General features: G+C 52.6%; 1 protein-coding gene across 3 annotated transcripts in view; it reads right to left on the reverse strand.

Moving 5' to 3' along the window:
* Positions 1 to 23,531, reverse strand: part of ADGRD1 (adhesion G protein-coupled receptor D1) — a 122,516-nt gene that overhangs the window by 58,639 nt on the left and 40,346 nt on the right. For all 3 annotated transcript variants that reach the window (XM_038574712.1, XM_038574710.1, XM_038574711.1), the window contains 4 exons: positions 22,801 to 22,918; positions 21,622 to 21,732; positions 19,863 to 19,938; positions 14,773 to 14,914 (listed from right to left, as the gene is read on the reverse strand). In XM_038574712.1, coding sequence (XP_038430640.1) covers positions 14,773 to 14,914; positions 19,863 to 19,938; positions 21,622 to 21,732; positions 22,801 to 22,918 — 447 coding nt within the window. The remainder of the gene's footprint in view (positions 1 to 14,772; positions 14,915 to 19,862; positions 19,939 to 21,621; positions 21,733 to 22,800; positions 22,919 to 23,531) is intronic.

Here is a 23,531-nt window from a genome sequence, read left to right on the forward strand (position 1 = left end):
TGCTTAGCCTTGGGTGTGGACAGACAGCTTGAGTAATGAGCATTCTGGCTTGTCCCCATGGCCCCCTGCAGTACCTCCCAGGAGGATAGCAGCAATTAGGACACTGTTCGGGATGCCAGGCACCTGGTGGCTGCACCTGCCCCTGAACCACACCATCACCAACTTCTCTGGACACAACAGACCCCCTGGGTTCAGCAAACTCCTGCTTACTTAAGGGCTGGGCTTGGAGACAAGGGTAAAATAACTGGTGTCCCCTGTTTCTTCTCTGCCTCATGGAGACACACCGTAGCTGCCACATGTCAAGCTGTCCAGCAGCCATGTGTGGCCACACATGCCAGGGGAGAGCACTCTGCTGTCTCACTGAAGTGGGCAGACTACTTGTTCCTTAGGATGTAGGATGCCACTGCACATCCCAGCCCTTGACAAGCAGCTGGACAGTGTCCACATCGGGCCCAGCCTGGGCGGAAAAGGGATAGATAACACACTGCCAATGTTTATCAGTCCTTGTCTCCTGTCACATCCATCAGAGTGAGGAGGGTTGTATGCAAAAAGTCTCAGGGGGGACAGTGCCCATCTTGCAGTGGTGGCTGTGCACACTCACAAGTCTGACCACCTGCCCCAAGGATTGGGACAGCATGGATCTGCAAGCGGCTTCCTGCTAATCTGCAGTATCCAACACAGTGCCTGTCCCCCCAAAGATACCCAGAACCTGAGGATGTTCCTTACATGGCAAAAGAGATTTTGTACATGGGCTTAAGTTAAAGATCTGGAGGCGGGGAGGTTATTCAGGTGATCCATCAGGGTCCTTTCAAGAGGGAAGCAAAGGGTCATGTCAGAGATGCAGGCATCACTATGAAAGTGGGGTCAGGAAGACAGGTTTGAAGATGCTGTGCCACCAGCTCTGGATGCAGAACCTAGTGCCTTGAGGAGCAGCAAGAGGCAGGGAAACATTTTCCTCTGGGGCCTCCAGAAGGAGAACAGACCCGCTGATGCTGGTGTTAGCCCCACAAGACTAACCTCAGAGGTCTGACCTCCTGACTGCAGGATAGTAAAGGCCATATTGTTTCAAACCATGCACGTTGTGGTAAATTGTTACAGCAGCAATAGGAAACTAGTGCACCCTTCTTCTGGAGAAATAGTGGACATACCCGACAACACAAACAATTCTGACTTGCATATGGCCAAAGTAGTCAGAATAAGAAACAAGGCTGGTAGATGATGCCACAGGCAGGAAGAACTTGGAAGCCAGTGAGGAAACAAATAAAAATTAAAACTGCAAACTAAAAAGACACCAGCATGATGCAACTTTGTGCCTGCTGGAATGTGCAGCCCTGGGGGAGAGGTGGGTGCCGGCAAGCCCTTCTGGTGGCAGGACACATCACTACAAGCTCCTGAAGGGCAGTTGGCAATGGGTATCAAATATTAAAATGGGTATCTCACTCAAAATGGCCAAGGCAGCCTGGAAGAACGAAGCCAGGGCCCTGAGCAGGTGGCAGGGCCAGTTGGAAGGCTGTGGCATTTAGGACAGCAGACACAGGCAGCAGAATAAACAGACAAGAAGCAGGAACAGAGTCCAGAGACACAGCCACACAGACATGGTCACTTGATTTATGGCAAGGTGACCCTGCTGTGGAGAGGACGCTGACTTTCCTGGAGAATGAAGCCCCGACCCTGCTTCACAGAACACATGGGGACAGTCAGAGAAGTGCTAGAAAACAGTGAAACTTTAGGTAGCCACAAGAGTGCCCTTGTGACCATGGGTGGGGTGCAGATTGCTGTGAGAGCACAAGGAACATGCAGCATGAAGAGGAGCTCAGTGCATCATATTGCATACAGGTCAAAGCTGTGGCTCACCAGGAGAAGCCCCAAGAGTAAACAGGCAAGACCCAGGTGAAAAAGATATATGCCAGTCACATATCCAACAAACGACTCCCACCCAATATGTAAAGAACTCCTAAAAAATCAATAAGAGAACAAAAGCAGACCACCCAACAGGAAAATAGGCAAAAGACTTGAACAGGAGAGACAAAAAAGGGACATCAGGATGTTCAATAAACATACCAAAAGGTAGCCAACTTCAGTAGTTGCCAGGGCAAAGCAAATAAAAACCAAAATGAGACACCAAGAGCCACCAGAACAAATAAGCTAGAAACGACAGACACACCAGATGCTGGCCACTGGGACTGTCATATGCCGATGGTCAGGGCTAAACCAGCATCCACTCTGGGAGCTGGCTTGGCATTTCCTACTCAGGTTGAATACACACGTGCCCTAGGAGCTGGCAGTTCCATTCCCCAGTTCACACCAAGCAGAAATGCATGTGCACTGTTACCAAAAGCCACGCAGTGCTTGAGGAGTGCTGTCATCCCACCCATGTCAGACTGATGGGGCCTTCTGGGAGGGGTCCTTGGTGGGGTGGGGGTGATCTCACCATGTGTTCACCATGCCACACACTCATGCACACACATTTGCGTAAGCTTACTGTACTTCCCTAACACCTACTTTCAAAACTGTGGGGAGAGAAGCCAGGTCTGGAGAGTATGAACTCCAGCTGTAACACATGTTCTAGAACCAACACAGATCTGCCTTAAACACCCACAATAAACTGTAAAGTAGAAGGACAATGTGCAGGCTTTAATGGAGCCGCCCTAAGATGTTTTCCTAAAGTGATAACTGAACAGGAACATGGTGGCTCATTATGGCATTGTTTATGATCATGAAAACATGGAACAAACAACATGTAGCCACACAAAAGACATGAAGAGAAATCTCACAGAGGAAGACATAGACATGGCCAACATGCACATGAGAAAATGCTCCGCATCACTTGCCATCAGGGAAATACAAATCAAAACTGCAATGAGATACCACCTCACACCAGTGAGAGTGGGGAAAAATAACAAGTTGGAAACCACAAATGTTGGAGAGGATGCGGAGAAAAGGGAACCCTCTTACACTGTTGGTGGGAATGTGAACTGGTGCAGCCACTCTGGAAAACTGTGTGGAGGTTCCTCAAAGAGGTAAAAATAGACCTGCCCTACGACCCAGCAATTGCACTGTTGGGGATTTACCCCAAAGATTCAGATGCAATGAAACGCCGGGACACCTGCACCCCGATGTTTCTAGCAGCAATGTCCACAATAGCCAAACTGTGGAAGGAGCCTCGGTGTCCATCGAAAGATGAATGGATAGAGAAGATGTGGTCTATGTATACAATGGAATATTACTCAGCTATTAGAAATGACAAATACCCACCATTTGCTTCATTGTGGATGGAACTGGAGGGTATTATGCTGAGTGAAGTAAATCAGTCGGAGAAGGACAAACATTATATGTTCTCATTCATTTGGGGGAATATAAATAATAGTGAAAGGGAATATAAGGGATGGGAGAAGAAATGTGTGGGAAATATCAGAAAGGGAGATAGAACATAAAGACTCCTAACTCTGGGAAATGAACTAGGGGTGGTGGAAGGGGAGGAGGGCGGGGGGTGGGGGTGAGTGGGTGACGGGCACTGAGGGGGGCACTTGACGGGATGAGCCCTGGGTGTTATTCTGTATGTTGGTAAATTGAACACCAATAAAAAATTAATTCATTAAAAAAAACATGTAGCCACAGAACGGTGATAAAGAGACTGCAATGCAGTCATGAAAATGACTTATGGTCTTCAACTATTGGCACAGAAACACACACGTTAAATGAAAAAACGGAGGCATAATACAGCATGGAGGGTACCCCACTTATAAGAAATTATGTGTAGAGCACACAAGTGTATCTGCTGAGGGAAGCACATCAAAATGTTAACATTGGTTATTGCTGGCTGGTGGGATTTCAATGATGCTACATATGCACATGTGTCCATATGGGCACATGTGTGCATGTATGTGTGCCTGTATGTACATGTGTGCGCCTGTGTGTACAGAGGTGTGTATGTGTGTGCCTGCATGTGTATGTATGTGACTGCATGTGTGCCTATCAGGCATGTACCTGTGTATATGGGTATGTCGTGTTTATGTGGGCACCTCAGTTCCCATCATAGTCTGCAGGGTAGGAATATTCTAGGTCCCTAATGCACCAAAGAGTGACCATAAAAAGGCAATGAAGTGTTTGTCCCACTCACAACAAACCCTAGAGAAGTAACAGCTGCACACAACCTGCCAGGAGAGTTTGTGCCCCAAAGTGAAATCGACCCACTTGCTTGCACTTCTCTTACATCTGGTTCTGAATGTTACAATTTAAGCAGCATAGAAGTGACTCTCACAGTCCACACCCAGAAAGAGCCAAACCACAGGCAGCAGCGCTGAGCCACGACCTTACTGTGTACAGTGATGCAGCCCCCCAGTAGGAGGACCCCCAGCTCCACTCCCCAGGAGCCCCAGGCACTCCCCACATGGTCTGGAGACATAAGTGGCTGCCACACGGGGGCGGGGGTGCCGCTAGCTTCAGAAGGATAGAGGCCAGGGAAGCTGTTCAACCCCCGGAATGCACAGAAACAACAGCACCGCAGCAGGGAAGCCCTGACAAGACGAATTCTGAATTCTTACAACATGACGGGGAGCAAAAGAACCTAGAGCCCTTTGAGTTGGGAGATCCATGCCCAGAAGACAAGCAAATTCCAGAGGTTGAAGCTCAGACTCCACCCTGTGCCTGTGTATCTGAGCCTTGTTCTGCTCACAGGCACGTGGGCGCCAGAGGACTCAGTGTCCCTCGGAGGCCACTGCGGACACTGCTCCTGGTGCTGATCCGCCCTGGTGGACCAGATGCAGGCATGCCGACTCTCAGTGACCAACCACCCCACCCCCCCCACCCCCCCACCCCCGCCGACGGCAAAGCAGGCGCTTTGGGAGGAGAGACTTCTGCCAGGCTCAGAAGGGAATGCTTAACACATCCAGTGAGCCCCCTGGAGGGCACTGGAAGGCCCAAGGCCATGGCAGCCCCAGACAAGACAGCACCGGCAGAGTCATGCCGCTCCCCCCACCCCCGCCGGGTCCTCATTGTGCATGCTCCAGAGCCCGGGGTCTGAACACAGTCGGGGCTTGCCGGCCTCCTGTTCCCACCTGTCCTCTGCAGCAGGACCATCCAGAGTAACCAGTAGCACCCCGAGGTGCACTGGGCTACAGACGGAGCACCCTGAGCGAGGGGGAGGGGAGTGGTTAATGAGCTGTCCTCTAAGGGACTTCCAAGATAGGCTTGGGCTGGGCCAGCTAACACTGTCCCTTGGAGAGCCCTCTGAGTCCACACCGCATTCTGTGCCTCAACCCTGGGCCTCAGGCCTTGGTCCCGACGTTGGAATAAACATGCTGCAGCCTCCACACCACGCCTCCCCCGCCTCCCCTGCGGAGTCAGGGAGACAGTCTGCACACCCCGTGTTTCTTCTCTGCTCACCCCACACAGCCTGTGGGTGAAGGCCTTGAAAAATGCTTCCCATCAGATGAATCATTTTAATTCAAAAAAGCCTGCCTCCAAAAACATCCTCAGAAATGCAAAAGCAACCTTCAAAAGAAAAAGCCCCAAAACCCTAGAGAACGCTTGGCGAAGACAAGCCTCAATTAGCATCCTCTTTGGGTATGATAAAAATTCCTCTCTGCCCCTCCTCAAGATGGGATTCTTTGCTCAAAATCTTTCTCTTTTAAAAATAACTACAGTAACCAACCATTAAAACAAGGACTGCATTTTAATACACCCTTTCTTTTTCTCTGGTTTTGAAACTGGCACCTTCTAACTTCACAGCAGACACAAACGCAGACGCCTATGGAACACCAGCACTGCTGCCCAGGGCACCAGATCCAGACCAGCAGAGCCGGAGCGCTGAATGCTACGGGGATGCAGGAAGAGTCTGAGGAAGGCTGGCCCTGCTCCATGCTCACTCACACTGTCTTCTGGGCCCATCCTGATGCTACTGTGGCAAGAGACTGTCAAGGGCCAGCAAGAAACATCACAAAGCCCCTGCCCTGAGCCTTCTAGAACAAAGAGACACCTTTCTGCCTCTCCAAATAGTCTCTCCTTAGTTTCTTGCATGTAGCATCTTGAGTGGTGCCCCAGTGGTTTTCAATCTCCCTGGAAGCCACTGCCCCCTCTGACATCTACCAGGACCCAGGTCACACTGAGCCCAGGCCCACGCAGCCCAGCAGAGCCGTCCACACCCACTGCTTCCCAGCCTCTCCTTCAGGAGCAGCTAATTCTAGGCTTCACCGCTCCCCAAACCATGGTGAGATACTGACCATCCATTCCTTATTACCTGTGGTTGACAGTTCATAATGTCACATCTTCAAAGGTGAATTAAACACACATGTAGATCTCAAGAGAAGTGGAGGGGATGGAACTGGGCCAGAAGTGCTCATCTCAGAGTTAGCTGACTTGTAGAGACCAAGTATCTCCACCTTCTCTCTGAAGTCTGTCACTCCACCATCCCTGAATGCTGCCAGAGGGTAGCAACAAGGGAGGGAAGGGGCAGGCCTGAGAGAGCTCATTCGCAAAAGGCCTGGCCACTCCCCAAAGGAAGGGGCAGGTTCCTTTACCGCACAAATGCCTAGATGCAGCAGAGGAGCCAAACCGACCCCAAGATAGTTGAAGAAAGCCACACAGTGGAATACTACACAGCTGTAAAAGAGGTGGCTTACAGCAATTTCCAGGATTCCCCATAAAGCAAAAATTGCAACATGTAGAAGAGTTTCTATAGCATGCTCCCCTTCATGGGAGCAGGAGCAGTGAGAAAACACACGGGTCCATTCATTCAGCACTAAAGGACATGAGCCAGAAGTTGGGGGGGGGGGCTGCTCACCTCCAGAGTATAGGTGGGGAGGCGGCAAAAGCTCAGAGGTGCAGACGGAGCAGGGCAGGACTCATCTCACCCTACGACCGTGCTGTGTTACCATCACATACCCCCAAATAAGTCAGTCACTGAGACTGACCAGAATGGGGGCACAGGCAAATATCACTGTATCATCAGGGAATCATAAAGCCACTCAGAAGGGAAGAAAACCAGCCCAGCTAACTCTGTAAAACAAGTTTAACTGCATGGCGTATGGCTTACAACAAAAAGAATGTGAACAAAGACCATCCTCTGGTGAGTACGCTTGCACCCAGCATCTGGACCCTGGTAAACATCACTCCCCAACAGAATGAACCAGGGCTCCTTGAGAAATGGTTGCTTCCACAAAGCTAGAATACCTGTTATGCCAGAAAGGAAGAAAGGACTCCAGCATAAAGGGGCATCTCAAAGGACCCAGAAGCCAACTGGAAAAGGCTCCGAATGGTCAAAGCTGGGATAATCTGAGCAACAAAATACATATGGTAGCACTGGTTTACAACCTATGGAATAAAATAAGTCTTCTTGAGTCATGTTGATATAAATAAATAATCGAGCACACAAATAGCAAGTTGTCCTTCTAACAGAACTCCACTTAAGCACAGAAGCAACAAAGGAAATGGAAAATCGCCTCTGGACATACAGTACAGTGCCAACCTGCAAGCAGTAACACCAAGAGAGGTAAAATTCATGGTGAAAATATGATGAGACCAAGGAGCTGTGAGGTTTTGTGCTCCCCTCCACAAGAGACTTATAATTTGCAAAAGGAACCATAAGTTCAAGGGGATAAACCTAGCAGCCACCACCCGGCCAAGCAATGATGGGGACCATTTGTACTGCCTGTGTCGTGGCTGAACTGTGTCCCTCCAAACCCACACAGGGGCCCCTGAGCCCCGCACTGTGGGATGTGACTGTGTGTGGAAGTGACAGGTGAAGTGGGGTCACCAGGTGGGCCTGTCCCACAGACTGAGTTCCTGAGGAGAACAGGGCAGGACGAAGATGCGCATGGGGCACAAACCCTGAGGACGCAGCCCAGGGGAGGCCTAGGGAGGAGACAACCTGCCACCCTAGGATAGGACCCTGTGCTGTACCTGGACCCCGTGCAACATCTGGACCTCAACCCCATGCTGCACCTGAACCTGGACCCAGTGCCACCCCTGGACCCCACACCACACCTGGACCTCAACAGTGCACCTTGTCTGGGACAGGGACCCCATGCCTTCAGGAATAGGAGAGCATACACCTCTGCTGTCTCAGCCACCCCAGCTGTGGTGCCTTGTTACAGAAGCCACAGGAAACTGATACAGGCTAATAAGACATAGTAAGAAAGGGCCGATTTCACTTCTGTATTTTCCTTGTCAAAGACCCATAACCTCAACCTAATCCTAAGCAGACATCACACTGTTCCAAATTGAGGGATGCTCCACAAAGTGACCAGGTCACGAAGGCAAAGAAGCTGCAGACCCACCACAGGCTGGAGGAGCTCCCAAGAGCCAGATCCTCAACAGGAAAATGCCCTAAGTGGGTAAACTGACAAAATCCAAAGCCTGTCTATGGTGAGATAATATCACCATTTCTAGGCTTCAACAATTATACTTTAAAACAGTAGCATTAAAAAAAAAAAAAAAAAAAGTAGCATTGGGGTAAAGTAGATGAGTGGTACCTGAAAGTCTACTGTCCTGCAATTTTTCTGTAAGTTTAAAATCATTTCAAATAAAAAGCTAAAAAAAAAGTAGAGCTTACAAAGTGGTGACCTACTGGCTGAACTTCAACCCACAGGTATATTTCAGTTGACAATGTCAAAGGCAAATGTGAATTAGCTGCCAACAATACAAATGCAGAGATATAATTTAAAAGCCAGATTTATGGCTTCTCTTCACAAAATCACAAGTTGTGGCAATACCCCAAGGAAGCCAAATCCCACAGCGTGAGCCGCAGGACCAAGGCAGAGGCCCCCAGCGCCACGTTCTCACGGCCGTGGGCCCTGGACGTCCCAGCTCCTGAAGGCGCTCAGGGCCCCACGCTCAGGAAGAAAGCCTCCATCCACGAGCCCAGGACGTCTCCGACACTCAGGGTAATCTGGCTGCTCATGAGAAAGGAAACCTTCCATGTTTCCGGCTGGGCCCCATGCCTGTGCTCCCAGGTCAGAAGGGCTTCCCACCCTTCAGAGCAGGGGGTCCATTTCTGTCCCGAGCACTCGCTGTACATCTATATCATGAACAAATAACCCCCAAGAAACACATCAAAGTGGAGTAAAAATCTGCTGAAGGTCCCATCCCTCTGAGGCCTGCAAACTTGCATGCGCTAAAAGCACAAAGTCAAGTTTGTTATTTTCTGGAATGTCTGCAGTCACCACACTTTGTGACTTCTGAAGCCACAGAAGCACACACTGCCCCGTATTAAACATCCCTGCCTCAGCTCTCTTCTTTGAGAAGGTGATGCATCCTGGGCAGCAGTCCTCACTTGGGCTCTGATGAGTGTTCTTCTTTGTCTCTAAGAAACTCTACTTTGTTCATTCAACACCAGAATCTGTCACACTTCTGTATGTGTGCCCCACAGCCTGCACAGCAGCATCTCCCCACCGGATGGGGCAGTTGTCAAGTGCACACAGGCATTAGTGCTGGCATGCGGGCCTCCTGCCCATTTACCCACCTCCTGCAGACTGACACTGCACCACGTGTGCTCTTGGGGGAGCGACACCCGCATCCCTGCCACCTACTAGCCACAGTCTCTCACTCTCCCTCCTGGGGCTTTGTGTTTGGATTGGAGACATGGGCACAGAGCACAGGGCATCACCCCTCACAAGGCTGAAGTAACAAAACCACCGCAGGGCCTCTGGCTGAGGCCCCTCAGTGCTGTGAGCTATGAGGTATCCTGGAAAGTTAGCCAAGGCTAGCTCTGTTTCTGCACAGAAGACCAGGGCAGAACAAGAGCTAACTGGCCCTGAGGGTGCAGATTATCAGTCCTATGTTTATTATCATATATGACGAAGGGGAAGCACAGACAGGCTGGTCGCTCAGTCGACATCACGGAGCTGGTATCTATGGAACCAACATATGAGCCTCTCAGACGACTAGCATACCTTCATGTTTACCCATAATGGGTTCACCCTGGAGTTGCTTCACGGCCACCAATATTCCATGCTGCTCTTATCCCAAACCAGCACGGGCTTCTGGTTCGGGGGGGTATGGACGTTCTGGTCGCCGCACACAAGGATGGCAGGCACTGAGCCTGAGCCTCTGAGCCCACCCTGCCCCACCTGGGCAACCTCGCCAACTCACCACGGACAGCCAGATCACAGTCTATGCTCCAATCGTGGACGCTGCACCAGGGGTAATGTCAGGACACACCAAGGGGCAGACCATCCCTTTGTGCCAGATCTCAGAGTCCTGCCACCGGAACACCACTCATCCCGTCATGGGACTCAATCCCTTCCAAGCATCAGGACAATCCTGACCCGTGGTCTGTCTTTGGGATAGATAGTCAGATGGGGTGAAAGCCCATTTGATGAGTGAATTTTAGACAACAGCAATAAAAACTGGCAGCACTTAGCTCTTTGAGGTACTTATCTTGCTTTCTTGACTTTCAAAGTTTCCAGAGAATCTACTTCTCTCTAGCCTTGCCTTTCGCCATCACTGACCAGGGAAAGGTGACAGTTCGATCCTGAGCTACAGATTAGGATTCTGATTAAATGCCGTGAGCAATGTTGGCTGACAAGAACACCATTATTCCAACCCACATTTAGTCAAAAATGGCGGCACCTCCATCCGAGAGAGCTGTGCACTCGGTCCTCAGGGATATCTCCCATGTGGTGTGTATCTCCTTGTGCTCCCATCCCCCTTGACAGACTCTAACCAGCGGCCTGGCCACGGAGTCTGAGCTGTTAAAGTTTGGCAGTCTCCCTAGAGTTGGACGGGAGCACATCCACTGAGGCACCAGTGGCTGCAGATCAGCACAGCAGGGGTGGGCCGCAGGACAGAGGCTGACTGGATTACCAGGGAAGGAAGTAAACATCACAGTGGGGTGTGGACCCCAGACTCTAACACGCACACGCAACTCCAGCCTCAGTCACAGCGACACCGAACAAGACTCAGAGAGGTGCCCGGCCACACTGGCTGCCTCGTCTGTCTGAGCCGGGTCCCCACCCGCAGGCCCATATGGGACCACAATACACACGAGGACCTCAAAGCAAAACCCCTCAATATCAGGGAGGTGGGCTCTGTTTTCAGTTTTGCTTTGTTCTGGACCAGTAACTGACCCAGCTTGTTTCCCAAGGCAGCAGTGAGATTATCCCTTTGAATGCAGGAATCCTGTGTCATGCAGTAGACTGATGGCACAACATCTCACAGAAGTTAGCTGAGTAGAAATACCAGCTGGCGGGGCCTGCTCACCCGGGGTAATGTTTCAGTTTTTGTCTCATCGGTTGAAAAGTCTCTCTGGGAAAACCCTTGAATGAACCTTCCTCCAAAAGTACAGTTTGGATCAGGTGGGTGCTGAGGAGGGTGCTGCACAGAAGGGGTGTGACGGGAGGGTCTCAGACCCAAGCACCTCAGGTGCAGGCTCCCCCAGGAGCACGCAAACATCAGCACCACAATCTAACGATACGCAGTGATCCAGGTTACCTCCTTGCTGCCTGTGGGCACTGGTAAGGAGGGGTCTGTGGGGTTGGGCCGTGGGTCAGCCCCGTTCTGAAAGAGGGGAAGGGCAGGAGGGGTGGGGCTGCACGGTAGGACAGCAGGCAGAGGGGCGGGGGCGGGGCAGCACCCCAGTAAGGAAGGAGCCCTGATAAATAGGACAAATTCTCTTCCCTCTCTGCAAGTTCCAGGGCTCATGCCAGCCTGACCACACAACAGCGGTGGGTATGGGAGTTGTGTGTGTGGGTACATGTGTCCATGTGACCTCACTGGGTGTCTGGACACCACAAAGCCTAGCACCTGAGCTCCATGTCTTCCTCATCGGCACCCCCGAGGTGTGGGTCCTTCACCATCCTGCTCTGTCTCCCACCTTGGCTTCAGGACGGCGTCCCCGTACTCCTGCTAGCCGGCACCCCTCAGCCCCAAGCCCAGTCTGGGCCTCGAAACCCGCTGTGATTCCTGGTCTCCGCCTTCACTAGAGTAGCCTCAACCTCAAACACATGAAGGTTCCAGAGTCTTTCAAAACAGACCTTCTCTGCATTTATAAGCGCTTGATTGTAGACTCGAAGTATCTCTGGGCCACATGATAATACCCTCAACACAGAAGCACTACAAACGTCTCTATCTTGCACCGCATCAAACCTCCACAGCCTCTGGGCTCATCCTCCTGCATGGCAGCAGCGTTCCCACTGTGGCAGGACCTCCACCCCAGGGGTGAGCATTCTCTCTGTGCAAAGAACACCGTGAGCAATGCAGACGACAGACAGCACAGCTCGAGAACAAGGCTACTCACTTGGGGTCTCCAACTTGCAGTGCAGCCTTCACCCACCAGGCTGTACTGAGCTGCTGCCCTGCACCAAAGTTCAATGCCAGGTACTGCAAAGAAGGGATCAGTGGTTCCAAACAGGCCCAGGGCAGCTGTTCAAGAATGCCACGGGCCAGCTCCAGGGTAGGGATGCACAGTCCTCTGTCATGGTGCTGGGAGGGTTTAGAGGGCTCCCGCAGGGGTCTGTCTGGAGACAGGAGGAGGGCATGCCCCGACACCGAGACCAGAACTTCCACTTCACTGGAGGGACAGGTTGACACCGGAAATGAGACTGGAAAGCTTGGCCAGAGATCCACCCCTGAGGCCCAGAGCTTAGATTCTTAAGAGAAACTTGGAAGATTCTAAATAGGCGAGTAGGGTCATCTGGTCTGAGCTTCTGGGAAGATCAGTCTGGGCATGTGGATGGGATGGAGTGAGGCAGAGGTCAGGAAGCCCCTGGCCAGCAAAGCTAAGAATAAGGACTCTGAGCTAGGGAGGGGACAGTCTGACAAGGTCACAGCAGGTCCCACATGGCACACAGACACAGGAACCCACGATGGCACGAGGGCTCAGACCCAGAGGGCAGGAACCCACGATGGCACGAGGGCTCAGACCCAGAGGGAAGGGCAGCAGCAGGGTGGTGGCCAGGAGCACAGAGGATGGGCAGGCCAAGGGGAAGTGTGCCCTGCGGGGCACTTGTAGCTCGGAAACCTGCCAGAACAGGGGCTTTGTGTCAAGGCCCTGGGGCCACTGTGGGGTTGTGTCCTCAGTGACATGTGTACACAGTAACACTGACATCTCAGCATTTCTGTGAATTCAAAGAAGTAAATATGCATGTGGTGGTGTTAGGATATAGAGGAGGTGACACTGGAGACAGGTCACCAGGTACAGGGGTGGCACCCCAAAAGGGATGGGTCCTGGAAGCAGTGAGGTAGGGGCAGGGGGCCGAGGGGGGCCGAGGGGGCCTGGGCTTCCATGGGGCCCCGTGCTGCCCATATGTCAAAGACAATGCACACTGGCAACAACCCTGAGCTGGCTGGGCCAAAGCTCTCTGGACACTCTGAGCATTTCTGTACTCAGGAGGGCAGCTTTCATGCAAAGAGGGCAGGAGCACAGTGTCCTCTAGGACTCGTGACCTGGCAGTACCACTGCTTGGCCCACACCCAGAGAGACTGAACACAGGGTCTGGGAGCGATCCCCACACGCCCAGGTTCACCGCAGCCCTGCTGCTGGAGGTGGGGGCAACCCAGTATCCACACATGGCGGGTGGGTACAGAACACGCACAGTTCATGTACACGAAGACAGAACGTTATTCAGCCTTCCACAGAGGAAACTCTGGCACCTGCAACAATGTGGACAGGCCATGAAGACACGGTACTGTGTGAAATCAGCCAGAACCAGCGGGACATGTAGTGTAGGATTCCACTCACATGAGGTCCCCAGAGGAGGCAAATTCAAGGTGGCAGAGAGCAGACTGTGGGTGCCGAGGCAGGGGCAAGTCTGGGGATGGACGGCTGTGCTCACAGCTGCACAGCAGCATGAACATGCTTTGTGACCTTGGACTCTGCACTTGAGAATGGCTAAGATGGCAAATCGTATGTATATTTTACAATAATTGAAAATTGCTTTCATGTTTTGTGATTTTTTTTTTTTTTTTTTAAAGAGAGAGAGAGAGAGAGAGATGCTGTGTGGCAAGGCATTCTGGGGCCGGGACTGCGTGTGCAGGTGGGTAGGAAAGGCCCAGCAAAGAGAGGGGATGAAAGCACACCTCCACATGGGCAAGTGAGAGGAGCCCTGAACCTGGTACGCAGGGGTCTTTGGTTGAGGTTAGAGGGTGGGATGGGATGGGATGGATGAAACAAAATGGAAAATCCTGGAGGGAAATATCTTCAGCATGACTCCAACGACCAAAATCCCAGTGAGTTCTTAAATAAATGCCTTGAAAAGCATGGCGTTCACTGCTGAATCAACACTGTAGTCAGGGCATATACTGGCACAAGAGAAGCTGTGTGTTGTTTAAAGGACAGAGCATATCCGTGTCCTGGTGTACCTGTCATTCTTTGCCACGGACAGCAATGCAGGAAATATGGACAGAATTCCAGTCACGATCCAGCAGGACCAAGAACTTATCAATCAGAACAGTGTAGACGTGACCTACCCTCAGCTGCAAAGTGTGTTTCCTGTGGAGAACACAGCACTCCACGTTGCTAATGGCTATGCTCGGGATGAGTGAGAGCTGACCGCCGCACCCCCTCCTCCAGGAAAGACATTTACATGAAGCAGAAACATACACACACACACATCTGCGAAAGCCTTTCCACCCAATGTCAACCTGCATGGCCAACCCCGTGCCGTCGGAGGGACTTCCCGCGGCTGTGTGAGAACTGTCCCCTCGAAAGGCCTCCAAGGAGACAGAAGGGCCAGCACCACGCCATCTGAGGTTTTTTTCTCCAGCCCCGGGTTCCTTGGCTTCCTCTATGTGACACTGAAGCAGGGAAGTGAGGCCGCGTACGCTTTCACTCACCAATCTGTGCCTGAGCTGGACTGTCACCAGAGGAGCTCCTGACAGGTTCTGGGAGAGCACGGGTGGTGGGGACACCTCCAGAGAAATCAGGTAGCTGACTGCAGACAGTGTGTGGCTTTTGTAATTTGCTGCCTCTGCAATCCTTGGAAATGAAAGAAACATCATTACAAAAGGGGAAGTGGGGAGGGGCACGCAGCCAGAACCAGGACTTGGAACTTAATGTTAAGGCAGATTTTTGAGACTGAAATCCTCCTTGGATGGAACTTTGTCTAGTGGGGTACACGCTGCTCTCTAAGGTTGGATGCTGGCACCCACAGGGGGATCTACCCCTGGTGCTGCCTGGACTCCATCAGTGGGCTGCATGCCAGCTTCCCAGGCAACCTGGGGCCCTTGACCTCACCCAGTCGATAATTTAGCAGAAGTCATGGCTCAGGGAGTTTGAAGAACAGAAGGATCAAGGCACCACGTGTGACTCTTAGCAATCTCACCTGCTCAGCCGTGTGTGTGACCCTGGGTGAGGGACTCACCCCGTCTGAACTTTAACCTCCTATTTATAAAATGCTGTGATAAATGGTAGTGTGGTGAGCACCTGCTGTTCTGCCACCCAGTGTGCATTCACTCTCCTGAGAAAGGCCCACACTTTCCTCCATGTGACTGCCCCCTGCCTCACTTCTGGCTGGGGAGTAAGCCCTGCTGTCCAGGTCTGGACCTGGAGCGCACGGCCTCCCTCGGGCCATGGTGATTGTCCAGAGGTGAGTATGTGATCTGGGAAGGTCCAAGGAGATGCAAAAGGACTCAGATAGAAAATGCTGGGTCAGGGACCCTCATATCTCTCTGCCACGTGTCTGCCCTGCAGGAGGAGGCCCTGGCAGTGGCTTACAGCCATGAGCGGAGAGATGAACTAGGAAAGGAGCCCATCCCAAGGAAGAAGAGAGACAGAGCTGAGTGACAGCAGCTGGGCACTGGATCAAGCCGCCCCTGAAGCCACTGTGCCTGTATACCCTGCAGCTTACATGATCCAAGTGCCCTCTCACGAAGACACTTTAAGCCACTTTTTCGACATGTACAACCCAATCAAAGGAATCCTGCCTGATATACACGGTCCTTGCCTCACACAGTTACAAGGTCAAAGTGATACTCAGGGCCAAGATGGGGTACAGGATTCAAGGAAGCGCCCAAGCTCAGGGCCTGGCACATGTGTGCAGTGTTTGTATGACTCCATGGATGAGCACCTGTCTGAAGTCGTGCCCTGCTCGCTGCCCCACAGTCCTAGCCCCGCAGTCAGTATTCAGCAAACGTCTGTTGGCATGAATTCGACTTGGGAAAACTGCTCTCGGATGCCTGAAATGTGGAGTCACTGGGCCCACATAGGCCGCCTGGCCCTCTGCTGCTGTCTTGTCTCATCAGGACCTCACTTGTCTCCCACTTGCTCCCCAAAGCCTGGTGCAGGATTCTCCCTCTGCCCGTGCTTGCGTCCACACAGCCACCTTCATAACACCTAACCCGGTCTCTGGGGGCTGGGTATACGAGCCTCCTTCTCCCTTGACTAGTTTTACCTAATAACTAAACTCAAGCCCCTCTCCTTCTCAAACCTACAGAAAATTTGCTAGAAAGAGGACAGTGGACACTCACTCTTCACCTAGATCCCTATCCCCTACCATTCTGTCACATTTGCTGCGACTGGCAGGCTCATACACACACACTCCTGCTGAGCCCCGAGGAAGCACTCATGACACCTCTCCCCCTGAGTACTTCAGCAAGTACCTTTTAACTCTAGAGACAGCCCCCACCATACCACAGCACCATCAGACACTGCTTCAGTATTGTGATGCCATGTCCAATCCCCACCTGTTGCCTCAGAGCTCTGCTGGTCCTGATAAGGTCCATGTATCTGCTAAGGAGATCATCCTTGCAGGCCCACAGCTCTTTCTCCATCATGCCATGGGCATTCAACAGTGCCAGCCACACTTTGCAAAATGGCTCTTTACATTTGCTGGTTCCTCATGAGGAGCTTCAGACCAAGTGTTGGGGTAGGATTATTCCACGGGCCTCGTTAACTCCCTCCCACCATATCACATCAGGGGACATAAGACATCACGTCCCACTGTTGATGTCTAGAGTGGCCAGCTGGCTGAAGGGAATGAACGCCCAATGAATGAAAGGATTTAATGTCCTCTCAGTCCCCCTTTGGGGTGACCTTTGCCTGATAGGTAACTAACTACAGGTAGGGCTGCAAGATGGTGTCCTTCTGATCCTGTCATTCCTTCTGTACCAATTGGCTGGCATTACTCTACAGAGACGATCAAGTGCAGGGAAGGAAGCCAAGCCAAAACCTGTGGGAACTTACTCATCTGAAGCACATGTGAGTCTGCCAATAAGACATTGAGACCTGGAGCATCTCTAGACTCCCTCCCCAGCTTGGATTCCCAGTTGCTTGCCTGGCACAGCATGACCATCAGTAAGAGCTGAGCAGTCCTCATCATGACGGGGCAGGTGAGAGCCCCCGCGTGCAGGCGGTATAGCAGGGACTGGCTAAGTGCCCCCTAGGACCCAAGGACACTCAGACGCTGCCCCTGGCAGTGATTGCTTGGGCCCCTGGCGTGGCCCACCCAAGGCTTGGCTGTAAAGATGGAGACCCCATCCCTGACCCCCATCTTCATGCACTAAACTCATGCACTGACTCCACCCCACCCCAAAGGGGGACTGAGAGGACATTAAATCCCACTGCACCTTTCATTCTTACAAAAACCACAAATGCATGAAGGTTACAGCGCATGAAAGGGAAGGGACTCAGATGTGTAGTTGAGCAGGAACACCAGCATGCTATCTGCTGATTCTACTCATCTACTCATCTACTCCTAACTGTGCATGGAATTTGATAATTATCTTACAGTCAATATGGCAGGAATGCCCAATCATCTTATGAGGTGATAATAGCACCAAGCTTTGTTTAAACAGTTAACTCACTTAGTGCTCATGACAGCCTCACACTTCAGTACCATCATCATTGCTAATCCAGAGGGGAGCACACTGCCAAACACAGCCAGGCACTGCCCAGGTTCACACCACTGATAAGGGCCCCGCTGGGAGAAGAAGGCCAGGTGCCCAGCACCCAATTCTGTGCTGCTAATAACAACACTGTTGGTCAATTCTGTCCCAGTCCAAATGCCACAGGAGAGAACACAACACATATAGGGACTGTGCTTGATGAGCTATCTGGATGATTTTTTTTCAAGGTTAATTTTGATAATAAGACACCTTTGCATTAAGTGTTGACCTTAGAACTTCACCCAAGCTGATGATTTCACACATGAAAAATACATTCTCATCATTGTAAAATATTTCTGTTTTGACTTTGGGAAACCAACTGAGCATGTCAATGGGTGTTCATGCTAGGTAGAGGGCTGTGAGGGGGGGCCCATATGCCTGTGAGAGTCTGAGTCTCAGAGCCCATGACTTGCAGGGACAAGAGGAGCAGAACACGGTGACCCAGGTCATGGCAGCACAGATTCTGAGCCTCCTGAGTGCCTTCCCTGTGGGCACCTGAGGCAATGAGGACAGCAGGGAGGTGAGGCTAAAAGGCCCTGAGATGGAGGGATGTCCTATTTGCCAAGCTTCAAGCACATCCCTGGACTCCCCAAAGCAGGATACATCAGCAGGCTCACCACGATGAGCCTCTTCCCCCATCCATTCCAGCTAGTGCTGACATAACAGGGCATCTAGCAGGAGGATGTGCAAATGCAGGCCTGGGTGGCTGCCTGGTGGTCTCATAAATAAAGCTTTATTGGCACACAGCCCCTTCCATTCCTTTATGTATCATCTGAGGTTGCTTTCACATTCCCAGGGCAGAATGAATAGTTTTGACACAGACATTATGGCCCATAAAGACGAAAATATTTACTATCTGGCCCTTTGTGGGAAAGCCTGTCTAGCTTGTGATGATGATGGCATTTCCCTTCGACAATTCTCCAAAAGAATTCTGGAACTCACACAGTTAGTGACGGGTTCCTTTTCTTTGGTTATAAGGAAACCTGTTCAAGTGCAGGCTCTCCTGGGGCAACTGACCCTGTCCGCAGCAACATCGTGGCTATCATCTTCCCGCCGTCTCCCCAGAGGCTGTGACCATCTGGGCGATGGGGCATGGGCTGCCCTAGGGACATGCTGTCGGGCTCAACTATCTGCACACTACAAGCCACTTGTAACCCATCCTTTATCTGGAGGCGGCTCAGAGGGCTGCTGCTTCCAACGCCCCAGCAGATGGCAGCACCCAGAGCCCACTGCGCAGGGCAAGAGGGGCACCTGCACCCAGCAGCCTTCACGGGTTCAGGCATTAGGGCATTAGAAGAGGGGCCCTGCCCAGCCAGGGAAGGGGGATCCCGTGACAGGGGCAGAGAGGAGCCCTTCCCCTCTGAGGACCAGCCTCTCCCCATGGTCTGGGTGAGCTGACCCAGCATGAGGCCACAAGGGCCAGGAGCTGACCCGGCCAGTGAGAGACCAAGGTGATGGGGCCACCACGATGAGCGAGGCCAGATGGGCACATGACCCAAACGGGCCAATCACAGACCCCCCCCCCACCAGTGTCCACAGAGCCACGTGAGCAGACCTAGCCAATGACAGAGCAGGGTGCTCTGGCCACTGTGATTTGGGGAGCCAGGATGGGCACAGGATCCAAGTGGGACAATCACAGCTCTCCCTGAGTTTCCACGCCCATGTTCGGGCACGAGGCTGTTGTCCTTTTGGAACCTGAGGCACCCAAACGGCTGGGTCCTGAGCCCCCAGAGCCACCAGGCCTCCGCAGAGAGCCCTGCTCAGAAAGGGGCCAACACGGAGGAGTGCATGGGCAGGGGGTGCAGCGAGCAGGTCAGAAACACTTCTCCCACCCCCGTCCCAGTCCGGGGTTCAGCCATGGCCTGCAGCCCTCCCGGCCCCCTACCCTCGGCCGAAGCACACGGTGGGCAGCAGCGCTCAGGCGCTGAAGGCACAGGTCCTTGGCTGCCGACGCGGTCCCCAGGCCACTGTCTGTCAGCCCGCTGAACCTCCTCCCCGTCGTGACCCACTGTGACCCCACTGTGTGACCCCCAGACACTCACGTGGTCTTGGCGGGCAGGATGTTGTCCAGGTAATCATGCATCCTATGGTAGAGAAGGCCCACGATGGTGACCCAGGCTAGGGAAGAAAAGGGGCCGAACACCTATCAGCCTCCAGCGAACCGCCCCAGCCAAGCCCACGGGCCCCACCCCTCATACTCCAACCAGGGGGCTCCTGGGGGCAGTGAGGGCTTCTCTGTGAGCCTGAGCATCTCTGTGACCCGGCAGCTCTGGACGCAGCCGTGGCAATGACCACCCGCACCTCCCCTGAACTGACTCCAGACACGCAGATGCTGCGGCTCCTGGGAGAGCCTGCCTCGCCAGGAATGCTACAGGTTCTCAAGGCAAGAGGCCCTGCAATCTGTCACACAGCGCCAGTGTCCAGCCTTGTCCTCTGGGTGAGCATGTCCCCTCTGCTGTTGTCATGTGAGCATTTGCAGCCCCGTAAACACCTGAGCGAGGCAGCGGGTGCGGGATTTACAAGTGGTGGTGACCACACAGGTGTCCTTCCTGCCTTTCCACTATATCCCACCTCTGCTATCTGATGGCTTTGAAACAGGAATCATGTTCTGTGCTGTGTCCCGCACTAGCTTAGCAGAGGATGCTTGGGGAAGGAGGGGATGAACTGGCTTCTGGAGTTGGGCGGGGATATTCGTGAACATGTTAGAATTTCAGGAATGTACTTAGCATCATATCGCTCTCACAGTGTGCCAGGTAGTTGGGCTTTGCTCATTCAATTCCCGAAACAATATCATGAGTCCAGTACTAACATTATCCCTGTTTTATAGATGAGGAGACTGTAACACAGGCAGGTTCAGTAACAACCAGCAACTGGCTGAACCAAGAATTCCAGCCGCCAGTTGGTCCTTGTGACCAATAAGTTCTGCTGCCACAGAGGCAGCACATGAGGCTGCCACCCTGCTAAGTGTGAAAAACCATGGATTTCTAGATCATGCAGCCGAGCTGAGTGGTACGAGGTGACCAAAGATCATGTCAGATTTTAGCATCTTCTCCAGACACCCCCCGTTCTGGGGTTCCCCCCATGTGTCAGGAGTGTCATTTGACATCTCCAGGCACCTTTCACACAGGTGACAACTCCTTGCTGGGGAGGAGAAACCGTGATCCTACACCACCTAGGCTGCCCTTGGTACCCAGTCTCTAAGGCAGAACTCTGGGAATCACACATCATCTGGACAGATTGTCAGGAGCTGAGAATCCAAGACTCCCCTCAGGCTGCCTGAGGGACAAGCCTGTGGACGCATTCACTTTTCAAGGGACCAGAGGGGACTGTCACCACAGCAGAAATGGCCACGGCTGCCTGAGCCCCCTGAGATGAAAGTAGAACCTGGACCCCTGGACAGACAAACCCCTCACCTAGCCTGAGGCCACCCTGCACGGGGTGGGTGAGGTGGCCACATCTCTTCACATTTTGCTGACGCATCACTGTGCAAATCTGGGAGGACACAGGTGTCCTTCACAGTGAACCAGAATCACCCAGAGAGCCTGTCCAAATGCACATTCCCAGCCTTCCAGTCCCAGTTCACCAGGCTGGGGTACACTTGGAATCAGCATTTTGAGTGAGATCTCAGGCACTTCCCAGGACACCCTGAGAAATGTTGGCCCAGAGCCACTCCTGCAGGAATAGGCAAGCAGGCTCCAGGGTGGTCCTCCACCAGATAACAGCTGACAGCATATCTACAAGGGCCACACCTGAGACAGCTGAGTCCCGGGGGTCCTGGGGTAGCTCAGCAGCAGCACTCACCTTGGCTGCGGAAAGCGTCATGGGGAACCTTGATGTAGCTCTGCCCCTGGGCTGGGAAGCGGTAGTGGGAGGAATTTATGGTCTCGGGTAGGAGTTTGGCCACAGAAAACTCTGAGAACAAGCCAAAGACAAGAAGCCAGTCAGTAAGCTCCACAGCGCAGGAAATTAGGCTGTAAAACCCCATCTGCTTCTGCTTTTGTTAACAGAACAAGCTCCCCTGGGCAGTGTAATTACCTCTAGACAATGACAACCTACTAAAAAATAAGAGTCCAGGGAAGTCATTTCCACTGTATGGCTGACACAACCATCAGACCCACACGCTGGAGGGGCTTGTGGCCTGAGGCGACCCCTCCTTCCCTCCGGGCAGCCCATCAGCTCTCAGGGCTTCCTCCTGACACACAGGATGAAGAAGTTGCTGGAGATGCTGGCCTTCCAGCCACCAGTGTCATGTACAGATTGACTCTCAGCCGACAAGTGTTCACTAAAACTAACCTACATTCGGCCTGTGTCCCAGAGTTTGGTTCTTGTGCTGGAGTATTAGCAGTGCAAAGCTCCTGAGATAAAGGCTTTTCAAATGGAGGGGCCATTAAGTCAGCATGTGGGGGACTATACACCAATTACCTCGGAAAAACAGGTTTAGACCAAGCCTCCAGGCGGCCCTCGGAAACCTGATTCTGCACCTTTTATTCTACAGGCACCCAAAGGAGCTGCTGCTTTTTGACTCTTGTTCTAAGCAGAAGAACTGTCACATGAGCTCATTCTGGCTCCCAAGTCACAATCAAATGCTTCTGTGACTTTGCGTCCACATCACAGCTGACCACCTGTGCCCCAATCTCACTGCCCCTCCAAAGTGTAATTTTGCATAAGGGCAACATAGTTTAGGAAAGCAGAGAGGTCTGAGCTGATGGTGTGTTTACTGCTACGTGTGTGTGTGCACCTGTGTGCGTGCACACCTGCACGTGTTTGCACCTTTGTGCAAGTGTGTGGGCACCTGTGTGTGAGTGTGTGTACACTGTGTGTGCGCACGTGCAAGTGTATGCGTGCATCCATGCAGATGTGTACATGCAGGCGTGTGTAGGTGAGCACGGGGCCGTCAGAGCAAACCTCACAGGCCAGCTGCCTTCCTGAGTCCCCAGCCCCTGCACCAAAGGCCCCATCCCACACCCAGCTGACAACTACCTGCCATGGAAGAGGAGCCTATGATGGTGACCTGGGGCTCGTTGGTGACCAGGCTGGAAGAGATGTGGCCCATGACAGTGTCAACAGTCTCTATCAAGCCCACCACCATAGCATTGTCCTGGAAACAACACAACACAAGGAAACTGAGAAAACAGAACCTGCACAGTGACCATTCTGAAGCCTACCCTCCAAACACATGCAGCCTGGCCCTGACACCACCAGCACCCTCCAAAGGAAGAATGCCCTGTGTCTGTGGTGGCCTAGGCAGGCCGCCTGTCCCCTCAATGAGCAGATGAGCAGGAGCAGGGGAGAGCCCACAGCACTACCCTTCTCACAGGCAAAGAAGTGGCCAGTGAGGTCACCCACCCAGCTGACCTGGTAGAGAGCAGACATCCCAGTCACCTGGCCGTCAGCCACAAGGCTTCTATGCTTAGACACAGGTCACAGAGACCTGGTGCTAGCTACCCTCTGGACTCACCTCAGCAAAGCTCTGACCAGCCCCCACCTTGCCCCCTTCCGTTTCAGGAGGAGAGGGCTGATTGCCCCCCAAATGCCCTCCAGAACAAGGACACCAGAAGCTTCATCCTATTCTCCATGCAGGGGAGGGATGCTTTGGAGGTGCCAGCGCCCCAAATCCTCTCTGGCCTCTTCAAACCCCCTGGTGCATCCCTTCCCTCCAAAGGCCATCTTCACTCATTCTGATTCCCCAACACAGAGAGGATCCCAGGGGT

The sequence above is a fragment of the Canis lupus genome, chromosome 26, assembly GCF_011100685.1.
Source record: "Canis lupus familiaris isolate Mischka breed German Shepherd chromosome 26, alternate assembly UU_Cfam_GSD_1.0, whole genome shotgun sequence".
Taxonomy (NCBI): Eukaryota; Metazoa; Chordata; class Mammalia; order Carnivora; family Canidae; genus Canis; species Canis lupus.